Source organism: Typopeltis vanoorti, chromosome 8 (assembly GCF_054136105.1).
Source record: "Typopeltis vanoorti isolate ZY-2024b chromosome 8, IOZ_Tvanoo_1.0, whole genome shotgun sequence".
NCBI classification, from domain to species: domain Eukaryota; kingdom Metazoa; phylum Arthropoda; class Arachnida; order Uropygi; family Thelyphonidae; genus Typopeltis; species Typopeltis vanoorti.
In genome coordinates, this window is record NC_143556.1 from 61,064,422 (window position 1) to 61,087,384 (window position 22,963).

Below are 22,963 nucleotides of genomic sequence, written 5' to 3' on the forward strand. Positions count from 1 at the left end.
TAGGGGAGCAATAGATATAGAAAAATTAATCTGACAGAATCAGGCTATGAGAGTTAGAATTTATGATTAATTTAATCATAAATTAAATATTCCATGAAATTATAGTAAGAGGATCAAAAAAGAGGAGATTCTAAGTTGGGCACTTGCTGGTGTAGTATGTCAGAGTGAACCTTGCAAAGGCCATTCTTTCAGATGAAAAGAGACAGAGAGAGAGATAGAGTAACTCTGGGAAAACTGAGGTGAGTAGTGCTTGAAGCAGCTGAAGTTTAAGTTTCAGTTAGGAAAAGTATGCGTTGTTTTATAGACTGGAGGTGAAAATAATATCACTGAGATTAGAAATAAGACCACATATATTTGTTAAGTGAATCTAGATATAGGAGGTATTGTTTTTGCTCACATGTAATCTACAGGGTGTCCCAAAATTCATGCAAGAAGTAATTTTGATAGAAAACACAGGTTTTTTATTAAAAATTGTAATTTCTTACTGATTCATAAAGTATACAGTATAGGGTTATGCATGGAATAGCATATCGGGTAAATGGCCTCCACGGCTTTGCTGGCACATACGCACTCTTCTGTCAAAATTTTCCATGACGTTTTGCATAAATGTGGCTGAATTTCTTTGATACAGCGCTCAATTTCCTCCTTCAAGGCGTGAGTGGCGTGGGCTTGTTGGCATAAACCTTAGACTTCAAAAAACCCCAAAGAAAAAAGTCCAATGCCGTTAAGTCACATGATTTGGGCGGCCAATTCTGATCACCAAAACGGGAAATTACACGACAAATGACTCATGCAGTAATTGAATTGTTTCTCGGGCTGTATGGCATGTGGCACCGTCTTGTTGAAACCACATGTCGTCCACATGTGTATCTTGCAATTTAGGCACAAAAAACTGGATTATCATGTCGCAATAGCGAGCACCATTAACTGTTATTGCCTTACCAGCTGCATTTTCAAAGAAGAATGGACCGATGATGCCTCCAGCCCAAAATTTGCACCAAACAGTGACACGTTGTGGATACATTTGTTTCTCAACAATCACTCGTGGATTTTCTGAACCCCAAATGTGACAATTTTGTCGATTAACGAAGCCATCAAGATGAAAATGAGCCTCGTCGCTGAAGATGATTTTTGAAAATTGTTCATAAAATAAGCATCCACTTGTTGTTGTTCCGTAATCCATTCAACGAACTCTCTTTGCTGTGTGTGGTCATTTTTAATAACCCTGAACTGTCAGCTGTCAAGCTGTCTTTTTTTTTTTCTCGTTGGCAACACATTACCACACAAATGGTGCTAAATTTAAATCTTGTGTGAATTTTGGGACACCCAGTACTTCTCTATGCTTGACTTTTCATGATTGTTGTTTTAAGCTAAAATTGCGAGGGACATGGAATATACATAAATTAAGCTAAATACATGGAAAGTCACTCACTTTTAACAGATTTGTCATGTATTTTTAGGTGTAGTGTAGTAGATCTGTATATGTATGTGCATGTGCAGTCCATAAATCTGTATGTACATGTGCAGTCCATAAAAGCAAATGAAAGCAAGATAAAACATATTTGATATATGGAATATAATCCATTGATATCTATACAGGTTTAGTGTACTTATACAGTTTCTGGAGAGCTGTAGAAACTTCTGCTTGCTTAATTGTCTTTAATTCATCACTTAATGCTTTTCGGATGAATGGAAACCATCTGCAAATTGGTGTGCTCTCAGCTTCATTTTCAACACCATGTGGAAAAGAAAATAGTCCAGAGGGGTTAAATCTGGTAAGTGAGGAGAAGAGGAGTGTAAAGGTTGGGGATACTGTTGCAAGTGAAAAAGTGTTGCACATTTGCAGATTTATGAATAGGCATATTATCATGCAACAGGAAAAAATCTCATGACTGAAATGCACCACGACAAACACATTGAATGCATTTCAGGAGACAACTCATAACTTCTTTATAAAATTCTGCATTCACTGTGATCCCATGAGGTATGAATTCTTTTTGCCCAACACCTTGAGAGTCAATAAAATTATTAACATCATTTTGATGAGTGACTTTTGGAATCTCAATTTCATTGGTGTAGAACATATCTACCAAACCATTCAGAAATCTGTTGCTTCAGGATCTTAGGTAAAACACCAGTTCTCTCCCATAATGATTTTATTAGAGAAATTTTCATCTGCTTGTCAGGACATTGTGACAATGTCCTGACAAGACGTAACTTCAATCTCCACTCTGATTTGTCAAACATGTCAAGGCATAATAATAAATTTAGTTTAATCCTTTATCCAAGTGTGAGCAAACAAAGTTTGCACCTGAAAGTATCTTCAGGACTGGGGTTAGGTAGTACAACACCTGGACAACTCGCTGCAAAGGTGGAGCAAGCTAACATCGCTCCTATCTCCGTATCTCCCATAATGCAAAACACATCTCCTTGCGAATATGTATAATGTTATGCATTAAGGGAAGGGCAACTACCCAGACTAGTTTCAACCTTTATTGAGGTCTCTTCAGTGGGAGCCAGGCCCAAGTTGAGATACCAGGCAGAAGCATTAGCAAGGTCATCTCTACCTATAGGAGTTGCCAAATGGTGTGTCACCTTTTTATTAAATTACTCTAGATTTAGAGAAAGATGTTGAAAGTTTATATTTCACTTGGTTAGACTATAATAAATTTAGTTTAATCCTTTATCCAAGTGTGAGCAAACAAAGTTTGCACCTGAAAGTATCTTCAAGACTGGGATAAGGTAGTACAACACTTGAACAACTCGCTGCAAAGGTGGAGCAAGCTAACATCACTCCTATCTCAGTATCTCCCATAATGCAAAACACATCTCCTTGCAGATATGTATAATGTTATGGATTAAGGAAGGGCCACTACCCAGACTAGTTTCAATCTTTATTGAGGTCTCTTCAGTGGGAGCCAAGTCCAAGTGGAGATACCAGGCAGAAACATTAGCAAGGTCATCTCTACCTATCGGTGTGCCATCTTTTCATTAAATTATTCTGGAGAACTTATTCTTCAAAAAATCTGAAGAACAACATAATAGAATTTGATAGTATATCTGATTGAATAGCAAGTATTGTTATTGAAATCTCAAAAAGATACACTCGTAAGATCATCCAAGTCTATGCACTAACAATAAGTCATAGTGATGAAGAAATTGAAGCTTTCTCTCATGATGTATCCCAACTCTAAAATAAAGGAAAATATGATTTCAGAATTGTAATGGGAGACTTTAATGCTAGAATTGGTATACAACATTCAGATGAAAGCTGAATGGGAAATTTTGGATATGGCATGAGAGATGACAGAGGAGTAAAGTTAATAGAATTTGCAGAAAAAGAAAACCTGTATATCATGAATTCCTTTTTCAAGAAAAAAATACATAGAAAGTGGACATGGAAAAGTCCAAATGGAAAAACTAGTGAAATTGCCTTTATCCTCAGCAATAACAAAAACATCCTTCAAGACTGCTCTGTCATAAACACCTTCAACATTGGAAGTGACCACCGTATGGTATGCAATAAAATCCAAACTGCCAAAAAGAAATAAGAAAAATGTTTTGAAGATCAAGCAAAACACATATGTGCACAAACTCAACATTAAAAAAGATATATTCCAACATAAAAAAAACAACAGATTTAAACATCTTATTATAGATGACAATGCTGATCTATCAGAAAGTAATGACATTATTACCCAAACCTTTGACAATGCTCACTTGAAATACTACAGAACAGAAACAAGACAAAATTTCTGAAGAAACAAAACAGCTTATGAAGAAATAAAGAGAAATGAAACAATCAATTAACCTACAGAATAAAATTGAATACACTGAATTGTGCAAAACGATCTGAAAACTATCACAGAAGAAATAAGAAAATTCAATTGTAAATTCATACAACAAACAATTGAAAACAACCGTAGTCTCAAAAAAGCCAAACAGCAACAAACAGATGGTTGCAGTCAAACTACAAGATGGAACCACCACCAGAGATAGATATACTATAGCAAAAAGAACCGAAGAATTTTACTCAATATTATATCAGGATGATGAATCAAATGAAGAAGAAGGCAACTATGTAACAGCCGAAGTATTCTATCAGAAGAAGTTATGTGGAGCATCCAAAGCTTGCAAAATAGAAAAGCTGAAAGTGAGGATGGAGTTATTATTATTATTATTATGGGTATCTCCATGAAGTCAGTAGACTCATCATGGGAGACCCAAACTATCAAAACAATATCTATCATACCTACTCTTGAATATATTCATAGACCAAGAACTCACAAGAACTGAGTCAGGCAATGCATTCTACTCATTCACCATCCTCCAAGCAAAAAATCCAGTTCTCACACCCTTGTTAACCACACTTTTTCCTTAATTTTCAGGGATGGAAGAACAAGAGGTCATCCATCACTATCACACAGCTGAAATATTTCCCCTGCATCAATCATATAAAAACCTTTTAGTAATTTAAATGTTTCTATCATATCCCCTCTCCTCCACCTATCAACCAACCTCTGTAATTCACAAGCTCTCAATCTATCAATGTAGGGAGAATTTCTTACATCACTCACCAATTTAGTCACTCTCCTCTGAACTCCCTCTCCGCAACCTCCTCATCTCCAAGGAATCCAGGTGACCAGACTTGAGCACAGTAATCCAAATGTGGAAGCATCAATGCAATTTTCGTTTTTTGCAGATCAAGCCTGATACTACTACTCATCCATCTAACGCCTACCTTGTTTGTTTTCCTGACCATGGGAATACATTCTGATATATTGCCTGCCTCGAATACCCACTGATTTTATCCCATGAACTGCTTACATCTTTCCCCTAGAATATGTTCTGCCATGGGACGGCTGTAAGCTCACTCTGAAGCTTGTTATAATTACCTAACCTGTAGTTCTGTATATACCCCCTTCTTAAGAGAGAAATCCACAAATTTTGCAACCTCCCAAGTCAATACCACATGATCGCTCTCACCAGTTGGAGGTAACGAGGACACCTTACTTATGCATATGTCCTCTGAACCTATGACCAGATTCAACACTCTCACACCACGAGTCCCTTTAGTTATGTGCTGTTTCAAGTAATTATCTCTTTGAAGGTGTATGAATTCCATTTCCTTTTTTGCCACGTGATATTTCCTCCTTCTAATTGATATAACCATAATTAAAATCTCCCATAAAAATCACTAACCCTGCACTCATTGCACTAATTTGCTGATGAATGAATTCAATATCTCCCCCTGTACCCTCCCCTCCCCCTGGCCTATAGCAGAAACCAATATATTTGGTTGTGTTGGTCACTATTTCACACCATACCACCTGAAATTAACCATCATTCACACATTTATCCTGTTGATATACTACTTTCTTTGGCTGCACTCAGCTATCATCAACAGTACTCCCCCCCCCCAATTCTATCTTCTCTATCCTCCCTGAAAATACTGTACCCATCACATTCAATTCCAGTAACCACATCTTCTGCTGACAGCCAAGTTTCACTAATGCCTACAACTTTTGGTGAGATTTCACTGACTAATGCCAAAAATTCTTTCCTCTTATTTCAAATGCTTCTTGTATTAGTATACAAAAATTGCAGATTTCCTTTAGTTCTTGTACCAGCTTTAGAAATTATATACATTCTACTAATTTCAGTAGTCCCATGCCGGTTTTTATCCACTCTATTCTTCAAATTATTCCGCAAAAAAGGATCAATAAATATACATTCACTGCATAAGTTTCTCCCTCTTACACTCAACCATTTCAATTTTATTTTCCCTGCCCAATTACTTCAACTTGCTCAGAAAAACAGTAACTTCTTAAAACACATATGACCTTCCATGTTCAGATGTAACCCATCTCTTGCATACAGCCGTCTTTTGCCTTCAAACACACTCCAGACATCAACAAATTCCAGACGTCTTTTTTTGCACATTCTTGCAATCATATCCATTATCATTGCTCATCTATTAACTCATAATTGTCAAAACGTGGCAACACACACACACACACACACACACACACACACACACACACACACACACACACACACACACACACACAATCCTCCCTTTGACACTTTTCTTCTTCATCTAACAAAGTTCTTAAATCTTTTGCTACCAGATTAATACTACCACTCAGGTCATTTGTGCCACACCATAACTATCATCTTTTCTGCATCATGCCCTCTCTTTATTGATAAAGTCACTTTCTCTATTGTTCTGCCAGACAAGTACTCCTCAGGCATACCTTTAATCATTGAATCCCCATATTATTATATCACTCATAACTTCCTTCAAACCCAAACAAGCGTCATTCAGCCTCATTTTCTACACTATTCAGCATGACTCTCCTAGTTTCATTACTTTCCCTCAGCACTCGTTTACTTACTTCCCTCACTTTCACAACATCTCATTTCTTCTTGTGCTATCATTCTGTTGATTCCCAATCACTTCCATACTATTCATTACTTCATCATTCACCAAAGACTCTCCCTTATTAAACCTGTTCTAGTTACTTCAGCTAAAGTAATCTCCATAGTCCTAATTTCTATATTCAACACATTTAACAGAAGATGAAGATCACTTTTCATTTTCACAAACTCCTGTCGAAGCTCTTCTGCTACGGTCCCGACATTTGCTTCCATTCCTAATCGCTCTAATCTAGATAGACACTTTTCACATATGTTAACATTTTCATTCTTCTTGTTTAGCCAAACAGTTCACAGATCTTTCACATTTTTCGGTGCATACATATAACAGTTTCCACAATTCATCCACTGTGAAAAATCCAAGGCAGAGCTAGACTTTCGTTCAGAAGTCATCCATGCCACTGATGTACGTTTCTTTATCGATGGCATCTTTAAATGCTGAAGTAGTGCAACAAACAAGTAGCGAAAACAAAATATAAACAACAAAGTTTCAACAATGACACCACTGAAGGACATATATATCCAACTGCAGCACAATTACTTTAATTTTAAAACACTTTTTCTAGCATAGCTCAAAAGGAGGTAGCAGGGTTTTTTCTCCCGGAAACTCGGGTTTTTCATCCTGCATACATACAAATCGGCCCTTCAGAACACACGCAATTTACAGACAAAAATTACTAGTTGTGGTGGTGTTGGAGGTGGGCGGTAGATGGCGTTGATTCGTAGTAGAGGTAAGGTGTAGAGATAGTTGAAGATGTCCTCCCGCGATGAGTCTTCGGACTCCTTGGAGGTATCAGGAATAATAATAATAATAATAAAAAAAAAAACTACCACTACGTTCACTTGTGACACTAGCTGAACTTCTAAAAACAGGTGAAGAAATAATCTACAAACTCTTAGCAGAACCATTTACTTTATGCCTGAAGAAAACTGATGCACCAAGAACATGGAACAAGGTTACCCTAATTCTGATACATAAAAAAAATTGAGGTAGAAGACTTGACAAACTACCGACCTATCAGTTTACTATCGGTAGGTTACAAAATGTTTACAAAAGTCTTAGCTCATAGGCTTTGTGAAACTCCAGAACCAAAAGAAATGGCAGGCTTTTGAAAGGGCTTTAGTACAATGGACCATATTCAAGTTGTACAACAGATTATTGAGCAGTGTAATGAATATCAATTACCACTATGTCATGGTTTATTGACTATGAGAAAGCCTTTGATTCACTTAAAACTTATGCAATACTTAACGCATACCGAAACTAACAAGTGGAGAAGCCATACATCAGGACCATCAAATCAGCATACACCAATGCCACAGTAGCAATTCATTTCAATGGAAACATCTCTACTGTGGAAATACAGAGGTATAAGACACAGTGACACAATATCTCCAAAATTATTCACAGCATGCCTAGAAGAAATACTGAAACTTCTTGATTGGGAAAGGAGGGGTCTGAAGATAAATGGAAGATATTTAAGCCATTTACGCTTTGCAGATGACTTGGTTATCTTTACTTGAACTGTGCATGAATTACAGACTCGTATCCATGAACTCCAAATTGTTAGCAAAACACCTGGCCTAAAGATAAAGCTAAAGAAGACCCAAGTTATGTTCAATAGCTATGTCCAACCAGAAATAATAAAAATCAATAATGAGAAAATTAACGAAGTAGATCATTATACATATGCTTAGGACAACAGATGTCAATGGAACAAAATATCATGGACAAAATCAAAAGGCGCAAGATGCTTGGGTGGAAAGCATTTGGAAAATTACATTCGATATTCAAAAGCCAACTACCATTATGCCTGAAGAGAAAAGTTTTTAACCAATGCATTCTTCCTAAACTGACATATGGTTGTGAAACATGGACACTGAATGCAAAAATTAAGAACAACACAATTTAGTATAGAAAGAAGTATGCTTGGTATCAGAAGATTGGATCACAAAAGGAATACATAGATAAGAAATCAAAACCAAAGTCTCTGATATCATAGGATGAGTGAAACATTTGAAGCGGCAATGGGCTGGGCATATCGATCAAAGACAAGATCAACGATGGACGAAAGAAGTGCTGGATTGGATTCCACAAGAGAAAAACGACCACAACGCCGACCAAAATCACAGTGGATTGATGATATCATCAGATTTGCAGGAGTGACATGGGAAAGGAGAGCCATGGACAGACAGTTCTGGAGTAATCTTGGAAAGGCCTTCATCCAGCAGTGGATTGAGAATGGCTGATAATGATATATATATATATATATATATATAGATATATATACATACATACATATATATTCTTTTTAATGATGTGTAGGTCTACCTAGAGTAAACCTACACATCATGCTGATCAACTGAGGATAGTATTCTTCTGAGAAGAATATGAACAGCAGAACCATGCAGATGGTAGAAGTGCTTGCTTTCATGAAGAAATGAACAACCTCAACTGTACCAGTATATATATGTATATTTTTTTTAAATGTTGTGTAGGTCTACTCTAGGTAACCCCCCTACACACACATATACTTTAGATGGTATTACTTAGCACATTTAAGATCAAGTTCATTGGGCTATCTTACCCAATGAATAGGCTGGGTTTAGACTTCACAGAAGGTCCTAGCTATCACAACCCATCTAGAAGCTTGATACCAAAAGGGTTTAAAAACAACTTCTTTTTTCATAGACAAAACATTAGCTTTTGGCACCACATGGAAGACAGGCTTAGTGTATCAAACAGAATAATAAACTGTCAAAAAGTCTAAAACTGCTAAAACCAAAAAATGCTCTCCAACAGGAAATTAATGGTTCATCTGAATTCACAAAATAGGAAAATATTTATCCTACAGATGGACTGTATCTTACAGGTGACATCCCTCCAATAGCCAGTTGAAAGTTTTTCCACCAAAGCCAATACTTTCCAAGGCCTAGAGGAAACACCAAACAAAGATCTGAACTTACTGTAAAACTACTTTGAAACAATGGGGACTATTCTCTACTCTCAGGAAAACTTTCACTTGTAACTTCAATAACCACAAGTCTTATGAAAAATTAAAAACAAATGCAACAGGACTCTAATCCATGAAGGTAACCCCTCACTATCTTAGTGTCACACTTGATTGCAGCCTCACATACCAAAAACATTTGGAAAAAACTAAGTTAAAGATATCTGCCAGGAACAACACAATAAACAAGCTCATAGGTATAACTTGGGATCACAAAGTTTTGTCTCTTTGAACAGCAGTTCTTGCTCTGTTCTTTCCAGTTACAATCTTTCCAATTCTTTCCAATTCTTTGCAGCTGTTCCACAGCTTTTTATCCCATTGGAACTTAAGAGACCAAATCTGTGCAGAGTAGTACAGATGAGGTCATATGAAGGCTGTATAAAGGGGCAAAATGGCACATGTCACAGTTCGTTTCAGCAACAGAATTATCCTCTGAGTTCTATTTGCAATTTTTGCTTTGCTATGTGACCTATGAACTTTAAATTATTATCAGCCATTATGTCAAGATCCCTAGCCTCATCAGTTTTTTTTGTAGCATAACCCAACTAATATAATATTCCACTGGAAATCTCATCATGACAAACTGCATACCTTTACACTTCTTAACTCTATCCCGAGAGCCATTACCATTTGCCTAAAGTATTATTATTATTATTATTATTATTACCCCAAGACTCCATGGAGTCAAAGCCTCATCTAGGAGGTCCTCACCATACACACAGTTCATCATACTTTGCCTCAAACATATTCAAATTCTCTGCAGACACCATACTCTTAGGCAAGGCATTCTAAAAATTCAGCATGCAAAAAAACCTGCTTCTCACTCCCCCTGCTCACACATCCTCCTTACACAGCTTCCAGGGATGACCTCTGGTTCTCCCCTTATCTCCCACTGTTTTCTGTAGAACCTCTCCAACACTGATCCTATAACAACCCCTTACTAACTTGTAGGTCTCTATCATATCTCCCCTCTTCCTCCTATCCACTAGACTCTGTAAATTGCATCTTCTCAATCTTTCCTCATATTTGAATTCCAGAGGTTAGAAACTACCTTAGTCAGTACACCTCTGGACCTTTTCCGACATCTCTTCGTCCTTCTGAAAACCAGGTGATCAAATCTGGGCACAGTAGTCCATGTGTGGCCTAATTAAAGCCTTATACAATGGAACAAGAATCTCCCAACTTCTACAGTCAGTGTCCTCTGCAACATTCCCAAGAAGTCTTTGTGTTGTCCTCACAATTTTGGTAATGTGTTCCCTAAATTTCAGTTCTTTATCTAATATCACCCCAAGATCTCTTCCTCCACCTCCGACAATATATCCCCACCAAAGCATAAATTCTATATCCCATCTTTGTTTCAAAAAATTTTTAAATCTTACATTTTGCAACATTCAACTCACATAATCTTCATAGTTTGTCCCAACTTTGCATCTTTGCAAACAACTGAATCATTCCATCCAAATCTTCACCAATATCATTACCATACAAGTTAAACAGTAATGGCCATAAAAGACCCCTGAGCACTCTAGTGACTTTTGCTTTTCTTGATATTGCTCCCCAATACACAACTTGCTGATACCTATCAGATAGCCAGTCTCTGATCCAATGCACTAGTCTAATATTCAACCCTATCTGCTCGAGTTTGACTATCAACTTATCATGTGGTAATCTATCAAAAGTCTTTGCAAAATCTAAGCATATTACTGTGTATCCCTCTCCTCTGTTGAAGGAAGCCATCACCTTATGGTAATAAGTAAGTCGAGATTACTAAAACATGACCCTTCTCTCTTTAGCAAATCCATGCTGTCCATCAATGATAATACTATTGTTGTCAACCCAATTTTGGATCCTAGCAAAGTATGATCTCACAAGCTTCTCCATCAAATTAACCACAACACCTGATACACAGATAAGCCTATAAATGGATGCTTAAGTTCTACCATCTCCCTTACAAAGCAGCACAAACTTCTCCCTCCTTCCACTCCCTTGAAACTTGACCCAGTGCAAGACTCATTAAAAACATATGTCAAGGTGGATGTCAACTCCCTGACACATTCATTCAGAATATGTGTGGTGATATTCTATCAAGTCTCACAGCCTTATTAACATCGTTTGCTCAACTCTCCCATATACCTCTTGCTCACTTACAATCAATCTTTCTTCTCCATCCTCAACTGCTCTCAATCTATCCATGAAGTCACATTCACAAGAATGAAAGACCCTTATGAACTACTCATTAAGTATCTACACTATATCTTCCGCAACAATTGTCCTTATACCATTTTCTCCAATCAATGTCATCCTTCCATAATCATTCTTTTTTTAGCTGGCTACATATTGAAAGAACTCCCTAGGATTCATTTTGGCTTCATTAGCTAACTGCTGCTCCTACCTCTCTTTAGCTACCCTTACCAACCAAGTCACCCTCCTTGCCTGGTCTTTATAATCCTCATGGAATTGATTATTACCCTTTTCTTATGCTGTCTCCATAATGCCCTTTTTCTCTGTATTGCATGCTTAATCTCTTCATTCATCCATTTCATAAACTTCTGACCCTTGGAATACATTTAGACATTGCTTATACTAGATAGTTCTTGAATATCCCGCAAGCTGCACTGATCTCTTTTCCAGCTAACTCCTCATTCCATGCACGCTGTCTCCTGAGTTCTTCATAATCACCAGCCTTGTAGTTCCACTTATACCCCTTTTCTCACAAAGAACCTCGCACTACTGGCAACCACCCAAGTAATCACTTCCTGGTCATTCTCACCAACTGGAAGGTAATTTGAAATCTCATTTATAATTACATCCTCTGATGAGATGATCAAATCCAAGACCCTCAATTCTCGTGTACCCTCTGTTACATACTGCCTGAGGTAGCTGTACCTCAAAAACTCAAGAAACTCATTTACTACTTCCAGTTGCTATCTCATCATCCCAGTCTATATTGCCATAATTTAAATCACCCATAATGATCACCATTTTCTTATTTGCTTGGTTAATTTGATTATACATTTCATAGTCACTACCATCCACATTACCAGGTCTATAACAGCATCCAACCAAGTATTTCATTCTATTTACCTCTATCTCACACCAGACCTCAAAAAACCACTGGTACTATTTCCCTCTTACATCTGTACTTTGTATGGACATAACTCTTTCTCTATCGTCAATAGCACTCCCTTTTTACCCTTCTTATCCTCATGAAAGTCATCCTACCCTTCCATTTCTATTCATGTCAGGATGTCATCCTCATCCAGCCATGTCTCACTTATTCCAACAATTTTTGGGAGAGACATGGTTGGATGAGGATGTCATCCTGACAGACTCAATTAATGCAACCATTTCTAGCAATTCTAGCATTTGTATACAAGCACAGCAGCTCATTCCTTGATCTATAGCTAGTTCCACTGATATCACTCATTCGATGTGATTTCTCCATGCTCAACTCAAGCCATATCTCCTTCTCCTTATTCATCTAAGAACCCTCTTCAAATCCATTTTCTCTTGATCCCAGGTCATCTCCTTCCTTTCCTGTCTACACATGTATTCACATCCTCTTATAGCCTCCACCTTTCTCACGCTGTGTTCCCCTATCCATCTTGCACACCCATTCTCTCATTCTCTATACTCATGCTGTTCACTTCTTCATTCATAACCACCTCTTCTATCTCTCCTGTCTTACTCTCCCCCTCTTCCACATCATTTCCCACTTGATCAGATTCATTCTCTGAACCCACTCACTTTTCTACTTTTCAGCAGCATTCTCTCCAAGCGACTCACACTAAAACCACTCAAATGCAGTCCATCACTCTTATACAGTTCACTTCGTCCTTCAAACCTATTCCACACATTACCAAACTGCACTCCTTTCTCCTTACACATTTCTTCTAACATATCATTCATAATCCTTGCTCTCTGCTTCATTCTCATCACTGTCATACCTAGGCAACACGTTTACTACTTTTCCTACCACACTATTCTCTTTTATCCATCTAAGAAACCTCCTGAAATGCAATCTGACATGTTCTTTGAAATTTCTAGCCTATTCAAATCATTCTGGTTATCAACTGCTGGCTATCGATGACTGCTCTGCGTTATCAGCAAATAATTGAACATATCCTGTTAGATCCCTCCTAATGTCATTAATGTATAGATTGAACAACAATGGTTCAAGGACTGATCCATAGGGTACACTGCTCACTTTAAATCTTAGACAGGATCTATATCAGATATCATATGTAACATGGGTTTTGTTTGTAGTGTTCTTGTATATAAAGTAACCTGAATTTACACAATGTTTCAGTAGTGTAATGAGTGACACATGTAGGTGTGTGCATATATGTGGATGCATGTAATATATATATATATATATACAAACACATACATATTAGCAAACAAAAATGCTTTTATATAATCAATTATAAACATCTGCTCAGCTAACCTCTTAGAGTAACATTATGATTTTTGATTGCCTTTCCTCCAGCATTACTTGCTTCACATTTATAAATTCCTGAATGATGCATAAGTGTTTCTTTGAGTACAAGATGAGATCCATTTATAGCATAATCACTAGGTGATATGGGATAATTGTCTTTAAACCATACCACATCAGGTTCTGGAATTCCTCTTACTAAACATTCGAGATATAAAGGTTGCTTAACTATAACAGGATAATGCTCCACTGTATCACCATCATTTATAAAAACTGGTGGCACTAAAACATATTAAGAAAAATAGAAGACATTAATTAACAGATGTGAAGATTATTATTCATGCAATATAAAACTTGAGCTGAAATAAATATTAATTTTCATTTTATAAACATATATCTGAAATAAGCAGTTTAAAAAATGCACTGTCAAGTAGTCACAGCAGGTCCCCCCCCCCCCCACCCAGAAGAAAAGTAATCTTGATAAAAAATTATATTCTTATTTTCATCATTATTTCACCCAAGTTTCAAGAAACAAAAGTCCATTGGTAAAATATCTTCACACCTGGGATAGTTGTATATAGAGCAATGACTTCAATCACTGTCACATGAAAAGCTTTTAAGCATTGATCTATGCTTAAAATCATTCGCTGTTTCTGTATCACGTACTAAGCAAAGTATTGCCAGCCTGGTTGGCCGAGTGGTTAACGTATTCACTCTCCAGCTGAAAGGTTTCGGGTTCGAATCCCACCGTGGGCATGGATGTTTGTGAAAATGGTGGTAGTTGGTGTTGATGGTAGTTGCTGTTCATTGTATTTGGTTGAGTTTATAGTGGGGGCTCTCCCTCCCTGGATGCATCTTTGGCCATCCCTGGAAATATAATGGATTAATATTAATTAATTTTTTGGCCTGGTTGGCCGAGTGGTTAGCACATCCGCTCTCCAGCCAAAAGGCTGCGGGTTCAAATCCCGCCGTGGGCATGAATGTTTCATTGTCTGTGGAAGTACTAGTGGTGGTAGTCGGCAGCAGATGGCGTTGGTGTTAGATGATAAAGGTTGGTGGAGTAGTGAGACGAAGAGTTGTAGAGTAGATGCCCTCCCTCGATGAGTCTTTGGACTCCCTGGAGGTGTGATATAATAATAATAATAATATTCCACAGGTCCCACTACTTTTTTTTTTGTGTGTCTCACACCCATGAAAGGCTGAAAATCTATAGTACATCACTAATGAGATAATGAATTATTATTTGTAATTTGTTTTATTCAAGTAACTTTATGCTTTCAATTAGTGGAAGCAATGTCTCACACTAAACAATGAAATTCATTGTCTACACCTAAAGGCAACTGCCAACATCAAACCTGCCACCTGTTAGTTGAAGACTAGATATGTTAACCATTTAGCTCAACAAGCCTGGCAAATGCATGCAAAAAAACATATTTGTTTTTCATATTCCTATCCTTCAAGAAAATCCTGTATCCTTCCATTTCTATTCCCAACAGTATATCATCCTCAGACAACCAAGTTTTGCTTACAGCAATTATCTCTGAACATACTGACTCAATCAATGCAACAAACTCAGCTCCGTTATTTCTAATACTCCTTACATTAGTATGCAAACATAACAATCCCACCAACAGCATCACTTCCTGCTCTAGGTGCTATACTAAACCTTTCTCTTTGATCTAACTACTCCCATTTCCCTGATACTGACTGATTTCCATTCATCTCCTTTTTATCCTACCTTTATAAATTCCATCACCCTGTCCTGCCATAATCACTTTTCAACCCTGCATCCATCTTCCTCCTGCTGTTCCATAACCTGCTTCACCATTTCTCTATCTCTCAGATTCTTGGCTACACTAACTTCATATTGATTTTATACTCTTCCACCAAACAATGGTTTCTCTAAATGTGCAACACCGAACCCATTCAGATGCAATCAATAAACCATAAACTATTCCATTCCCCCTCAAACTCACTCTGTAGATTCACAAACTGAACATCCTTTGCTACAACACTATTTTCCTTTAGCTCCTACAATAACTTCCTCAAATTCCTATCTACATTACTTTTTTGAATAGCTGAGTAATTTGTGCCCTGTCCTGTCAGGTGTCTTCTCCCTCCAGGAGATTGACCACCATGTGTCTCCACCATGTCCTATTCTGCTGCATTCCTCATATGAGAGATAGGTCCAGTCTTCTATATTTTTCATCCACTCCAGTCTTTGTCTTCCTCTCTTTCTCTTTCCCTCAACAGTTCCTTCGAGAAGTGTCCTTTGTAGGCAGTGCCCACAACTATCTTTAATTCTGATGCCTGTTCCTTTCTTCCATGCAAAATATCAGTTATTTGCTTCAATGTGCTACATGGAAAACGAATTTTATGTACCTTGTTATTCACTACATCTGTAATGGTCGAATCACCATATAACTCTACACAATTGCCATTTGACACTTGCTTCATTCCTTCCTTTGAAACTTGCTTCATAACTTCTTTCATCTCATGAGCATTCCAGAGTAGAACAATAATTCCTATAATAAAAGGAAGCCAGGAGAGAACATAAAAATTGAGGTAATTCCATGGCATATATAGAAAACAGCAATTAAATCCTTACCAGACATTCTCATACAACATTTTTATTCTTTGTTTCTCTTAACATGGAGTAAGTAATTAAGATAAAAAAAAAACATCATCCTTTTATAACTATGTTTTTTAACTTAATTACTTACTCCATCTTCATCTCCTTTTATCTATGAAATTCTTACAGTATAAACACAAGTGAGATTTTGCATATTATAGCTGGTGGGTTAGAAGTTGGGTCACTCCTGGGAAGCTGTCTAGACGTGTGGTTAGAAAGTCTGTGAGTACAAGATTCTTCTCAGGGTATGGTGAATATTTAAATGGAGGCCTCACTCAGTAATTCCTTGGAATCTCCAGCAGAGTCCATGGCTTATTGAACTCCTCCTTTCAATGCAATTCAAACCTTTAAAATTATATATGCTATGTCTATAGCTGGCATGGGTGGCCTAGTGATTAGCATATCCACTCTCCAGCAAAATGGCTGCGGGTTGGAATCCAGCCTAGGGCATGGATGTTTGCGATTGTCTTTCACCTTCATACACTCATTCATATATAAATATATATAAGTATGTAGACTTGGTTGGTTCATGACTATGTGACTAAGAATTTATAAGGCAGAACAGTGGATTAAGATAACAACATTTATTTTAATTGACAACATGATGTTTCATCCTAATTTAACAGGATTTCTTCAGGTGAAAACATACAAACTAGAGGACAAAGCAGTAAGGATTAACAAAGGTGACAACTATTATGCATTTATAGAAGAGACTGATGTTATTTTAAAATATTTCTAATTGTAAGTTGCATTCTTCAGAATGTTGAGTGTTTATGCATTCATGTGCACGTGCTTGGCTAATAAAGGATAGGATATATTCAGAAAAGTTGATACATGGGTTAATATTTAGATGTTTAGGATCTAATGCTATTTCCAAAGACTTCCAGATTTTTCTCTGCATTGTATTATAGCAATGGTGTAATAGTTCTGATTTATCCAAAGTGTCCCGTGTGCCAGCTGAAGAGAGCATGTGTGATGACAGAGCTGAGGCTTCACTCCTATGGTATTCAATACATTGTTCAATGATTTTATTTCATATATACATATACATATATATATATATATATATATATATATATATATACACACTCTCCTAAAATGGAATGGATCTCCAAGGGAGAAGTAGACCCAACTCTCTGGCAATGGGAGAGGCCAGCAGTGAGAAAGATACAAGCTAAATATCATCATCACCATATGTTTATAAACAATACCGTTAACTCAAGCTAAGTTGAAGCATGCTACTGTGAACAAGTATAAATCCCCATCATACCAACTTCATTATTCTTCAACCTTTAATACCTATTGCTACATTTTTTGCTGAGTGACATGCACAGCTTTATGACACTTCCGTCTAGTGTCATTGAAGTTGCATGACTTCCATTACACCTGCAGAGGAAAGATGATTTTAAGTTCATTTTCAGGTAGTGACTAAAGAAATTTTTTGGCATTTGTTCATTCATCCATTTCAGCATATATTCAATCTTTAGTGAACATCTATATATAGGTTTTCTTTCTCTCTCTCTCTCTCTCTCTCTACCAGAAGAAACTATTATTTTTCCTTTTAACTCCTCACCTAAACAAAATATACCATAAAATTTATGCAGTTACATACATTAAACACTACTAAATATTACTAACATTAGTAGACTGATTGATTACGAGTTTTCAAACACATCCTCTGAGTAAAGCCTCAGTAAAGAAAGACAAGAATGGGATAATGGTGCTGGAGCATCTCTGTAATAAATGTATTAATCTTAAAGGAGATTATGTTGAAAAATAAAAATAATTTTGAAATTATAAATTCGTTTTTTTATTCTTAGGCCAAGAACTTTTTAGACCACTCTCGAATTGTTGGAGGTGGAGGAAGTAAGAGATCTTGGTGTGATGATGGATAAGGATCTCAAATTTAGAGGACATATTTTAAATAGAAATTGTATGCGAAAAAGAGGCTGTGAAAGAGATATAAGGAGACAGGTGAAGAGAAGATGCATGAAGAGTATAAGACACAGACCAGAAGAGTGACTAGTATGGTAAGGAAGATGAAACTAGAATATGAGAGGAGATTAGCCCTAAGATCCAAAGAAAATCCTAGGGAATTTTTTTAGATATATGGCCAGTAAGAGGAGAAATGACTGTGGAAGAATGATATTGTGGGATAAAAATAGGAATAGAGTGACTGATGCAGAGGACATAGTAGAATTATTCAATGAAAACTTTATTGGGGTATTTCATCCTGGAGGAGTCAATTTTAATGCTAAAGGGATTGGGCAGGTTCAAGGTTTAGAGTTGAAGGAGGAGAACGTGTTCCAAATACTGAGTACTCTGGATGTCAGTAAAGCTGTGAGACTGGATGGTATTTCACCACGACTTTTGAAAGAATGTGCTAGGGAACTGAGAGGGCCTTTGACTTGGCATTTCACTGAAAGTCTGGTTACAGGAAAGGTGCCCATGGAATGGAAGGAAGGTAATATAGTGCCATTGCATAAGGGCAGTAGCAGACTGGAAGTGTCTAATTATAAGCCAGTTTGTGTATCATCAGTAGTTGTTAAGATCTTGGAGAAAGTAGTGAGGGACCGTATACAGCATCGGGCAGATGAGGGTAATGTTATCTGTGAGAGTCAACATGGATTTGTGAAAGGGCGCTCTTGGTTTAACAATATGCTAGCCTTTTATGATAAAGTTACAAGTTACATTAGATGAGGGATAGTCATATACTGCCATTTTCTTAGACTTAGCGAAGGCATTTGACAGGGTGCCACATGATAAGCTGATATGTAAGTTGCAGCCCATGGGTCTGGATGTCAGATTGGTCAACTGGATTCAGGATTGGCTATCCGATAGGTATCAGAGAGTATGGTGGGGTAGTTTCAAGGAAGCAGAGGGTTACAAGTGGGGTCCCACAGGGCTCAGTACTAGGACCTATATTGTTTAACCTTTATATCAATGACATTGTCAGTGGACTGCAAGGGAATATTCAGTTGTTTGCAGATGATGCGAAGCTGGGAAGGATTATTATTAATAGTGCAGATGTGGCAGCTCTGGAAGAGGATTTGAATAAGCTAGATAGATGGGCAATGAATGGGGTGAGGGTGTCGGTTTAATGCAGCAACATGTAAGGTCTTGAGGTTTGGGAAACATCGATGGGACACCGCATACTCTATGGGAGGAGTTATGATGGAGGAAGTAGGGGAGACAAGAGATCTGGGGTTGATGATTGATAGAAACCTGAAATTTAGGGGACATATTGCAAAGGTAGTGAAGGTAACAGAGAGGATTGCTGCAATAATGAGAAGGACATTGACCTGCAGAGATAAAACAGTTATCATTCCGTTGTATAAGATCCTGATCAGACCACACTTGGACTATTGTTTTCAGATTTGGTCCTCAGGATTTGAAGGGGATAAATTAACTGTGGAAAGGGTACAAAGGCAGATAACAAAGTTGTTTTCAGTACTGTACAATGTTAGTTATGAGGATCGGCTGAGGGAATGTGGACTGCAGAGTTTGGTGGATAGAAGAAGGAGAGGTGATATGATTGAGACTTTTAAACTGTTGAGAGGTAGTTACAGGGTTGACACTGGGACGTTCTTTCGCTTGGTTGAACAGCAGGAAGGAGTGATAAGAGGCCATCCCTGGAAGTTACGAAAGGAAAAGTGTGAGAAAGAGGGTGAGAAGTGGTTTCTTTGCATGGAGGGTGGTTGAACCATGGAATGCATTGCCTGATGGAGTGGTGAGAGCGAGAACGGTCAATGAGTTCATGGAGTGGTATGATAGACTTTGTGTTTCTTAGGGGGGGGGGACCTTCCCTCGATGAGTCTTGATAGACTTTGTGTTTCTTAGAAAAGACCTCCCACGATGAGTCTTTTGACTCCATGGAGGCCTGAATAATAATAATATTGCCAAAATTTGTGAGAACAGCACAACAAATTCTGGGAATGATACGGAGAACACTAACTTGAAGAAATAAGGGGATTCTAGTTACACTGCATAACGATATGATTAGGCCAAATATGGACTATTGTGCACAGATTTGGAAACCTGGTTTGCAAAAGGATGGAGAGATGTTGGAGAGGGTCTAGAGGGTCTTACTAACATATAAGTTAGTAAGGGGTTGTTATAGAATTGTTATTGAAGATTAACTTTCATAAAATGGTGGGAGAACAGGATGTCATCTCTGGAAGCTGTATATAAGAAGTGTGTGAGCAAGGGAATATGAAGCACATTTTTGCATGGAGAGTTGTGAATGACTGGAATGCATTGCCTGAGAAGGTGGTGTGTGAATTGAATTTGAATGTGTTTAAGGAGTGTTTATGATGAGCTGTGTGTATATGACAAAAGGAACCTTCTAGATGAGTATGTCACTCCATGGGATCATAGGATAATAATAATAATAATAATAATAAAATTGAACTTTATATTGAGAGACAAGCAGTATGTCTTGGAAAAGTTTTGTGATGTACAATTATTCACTGCAATAATATTAAAAATAATAAAATAATAAAATTTGTAATATAGAGATACTAAATATAAATATTTGACTTAGACACACTATTATTTAAAAACAAACAAACAAACAACAATTAATTGATAACAAGAACTCTCTTGAAAGAAAAATAACATAGTATTAAATTTACCTAGGACCTTTAGTTTAAAAACTTCTGTTTTGGTGCCAGCTAAATTTGATGCAACACATGTGTAATTGGCAATATCTGTTTCCTTTGCTGAGGTAATCCACAACAAATACCCATTTTCTAAGATCTGAATGTGATCTTCTGATTCTAATGGCAACCCATTCTTAAACCAAGACACAAATGGGGGAGGATCACCTGATGGAAGACACTTGATTCCAGCAGGCTGTCCAACAGTAACTTGAAGATTTTTATGATCGTCATGCAGCTCAATATCTGGGGGAACTGCAATAAATAAACTGTTTCGAATAAGAAGAAAAAATTATCAAATATGAAAAACTTTTCAAGAAAACTATTATAATTTAAGAAGGAATAGAAATAATAAGGATTTCATATCCTTAGTTAATAGAAATAGGAAATATTCTAAATCTGTCCTTATTTCATAACTGAATGCCTAAAAATTAAAGAAAGTCTAAAATATACAACAGAGAGCTTATGAAAATACAATCCTTAGTATCGAAGTTGCTTTGACTTGCACTACTTAAAAGACAGAGCAAAAAAACCCTCTGTTTAATATCATAGCAGTTATGGTATTAAACATAGAGATTTTTGATAACTCATTTTAATGGTATTAACAACATTAAACAAACTGTTTATATATAAAAAAAAAAAAGAAAGTTGTTTATTGTTAATGGCTTATATTTCTATTAGATAGAGGAATTTTTTGCTCTCTTAATGTTTCTGAATGAGAATTAATATTTTAAAACAGCTGTCAGCCAGCGAAACCTAATCAAAGCACTAATAAAAGTTGAATATACAGACACCTGAGCAGAATGTGTGTCTTTTAAGTGTGCAAGCCAAGGCAACCATGACACCAAGGATTGTATTCTCATATATTTTCAAAACTTTAAGTTTCTATACATTCAGCTATGAATAAGGTTATGTTTATAGCATCCTTATTTCTATTAATTTATAATCTCTGAAATGAGGCTTGTAAGCTCTTCTTCAATAGTTATATCCTTAGTATTTCTATTCTATTCTATCTATACTAAAGATCTGCTTTAGTATATAAGGAGCAGAAATATTACTACCCTTATATACTAAGGATTTATTATTAGTAGTAATATTCTTGTAGAAAGGCTTATACATTGGCTATACATGATTATTGAATTACTTAAGGAATTCACAAAGTACACTGGAATATAAATTAAATTAAACTTTAATATATACTTCCTATATTTCAGCAACTTCACGTTGCCATCTTCATGGGAACTTAAAATTAAGACACGTGCACGCAGGCACACTAGAACAGCAAATGAGGTTGAAAAACGGAGACTACTGTTATTCCTGAAGTCCTGATGGTGCCCCCTAGCGGGCTACATTAGGTATTCTTTACCGTTAGGCTGAAGTTCTCATGATGTACATTTCCCAAATTTGGGGCAGTTTCATCCATCCAAATTTGTTGAGGTTGGGCACGTTGTTCAGAGCTGAGGCTGATTCTATGAATAGTCTTTCAAATTTATACTTGCTGAGGTGTATTATTGTGGCTTTCTTCCAACGTATTCTGTGGCGAGTATCCAGAGCATGGTCAGCAAACCCAGAGTGGCTGTAATGGTGAAACCGGATGTAGTCCTTGTGTTCTGAAATCCTGATATTTGCTGTCCTGCCTGTTTGGCCAAAGTAGGACAGCTTACAACTGCAAGGGACCTGGTATACACCAAGTAGGTAGGTCTAGGGAAAGTGGTTGGTCTTTTGTCAAGCGAATAAGGGATGCCAATTTTCTATATGGTTTGTACCAAGAGGTCAAGTTATATTT

The 22,963-nt window shown here is 37.0% G+C and overlaps 1 protein-coding gene across 1 annotated transcript in view; it reads right to left on the minus strand.

The window, feature by feature from the left end:
• Positions 1–22,963, minus strand: part of LOC150104032 (hemicentin-1-like) — a 792,930-nt gene that overhangs the window by 757,419 nt on the left and 12,548 nt on the right. Inside the window, exons 3-4 of the mRNA XM_090396385.1 lie at positions 21,154–21,432; positions 13,897–14,169 (exon numbers count right to left, since the gene is read on the minus strand). Of these exons, the coding sequence (XP_090252511.1) occupies positions 13,897–14,169; positions 21,154–21,432 (552 nt within the window). The remainder of the gene's footprint in view (positions 1–13,896; positions 14,170–21,153; positions 21,433–22,963) is intronic.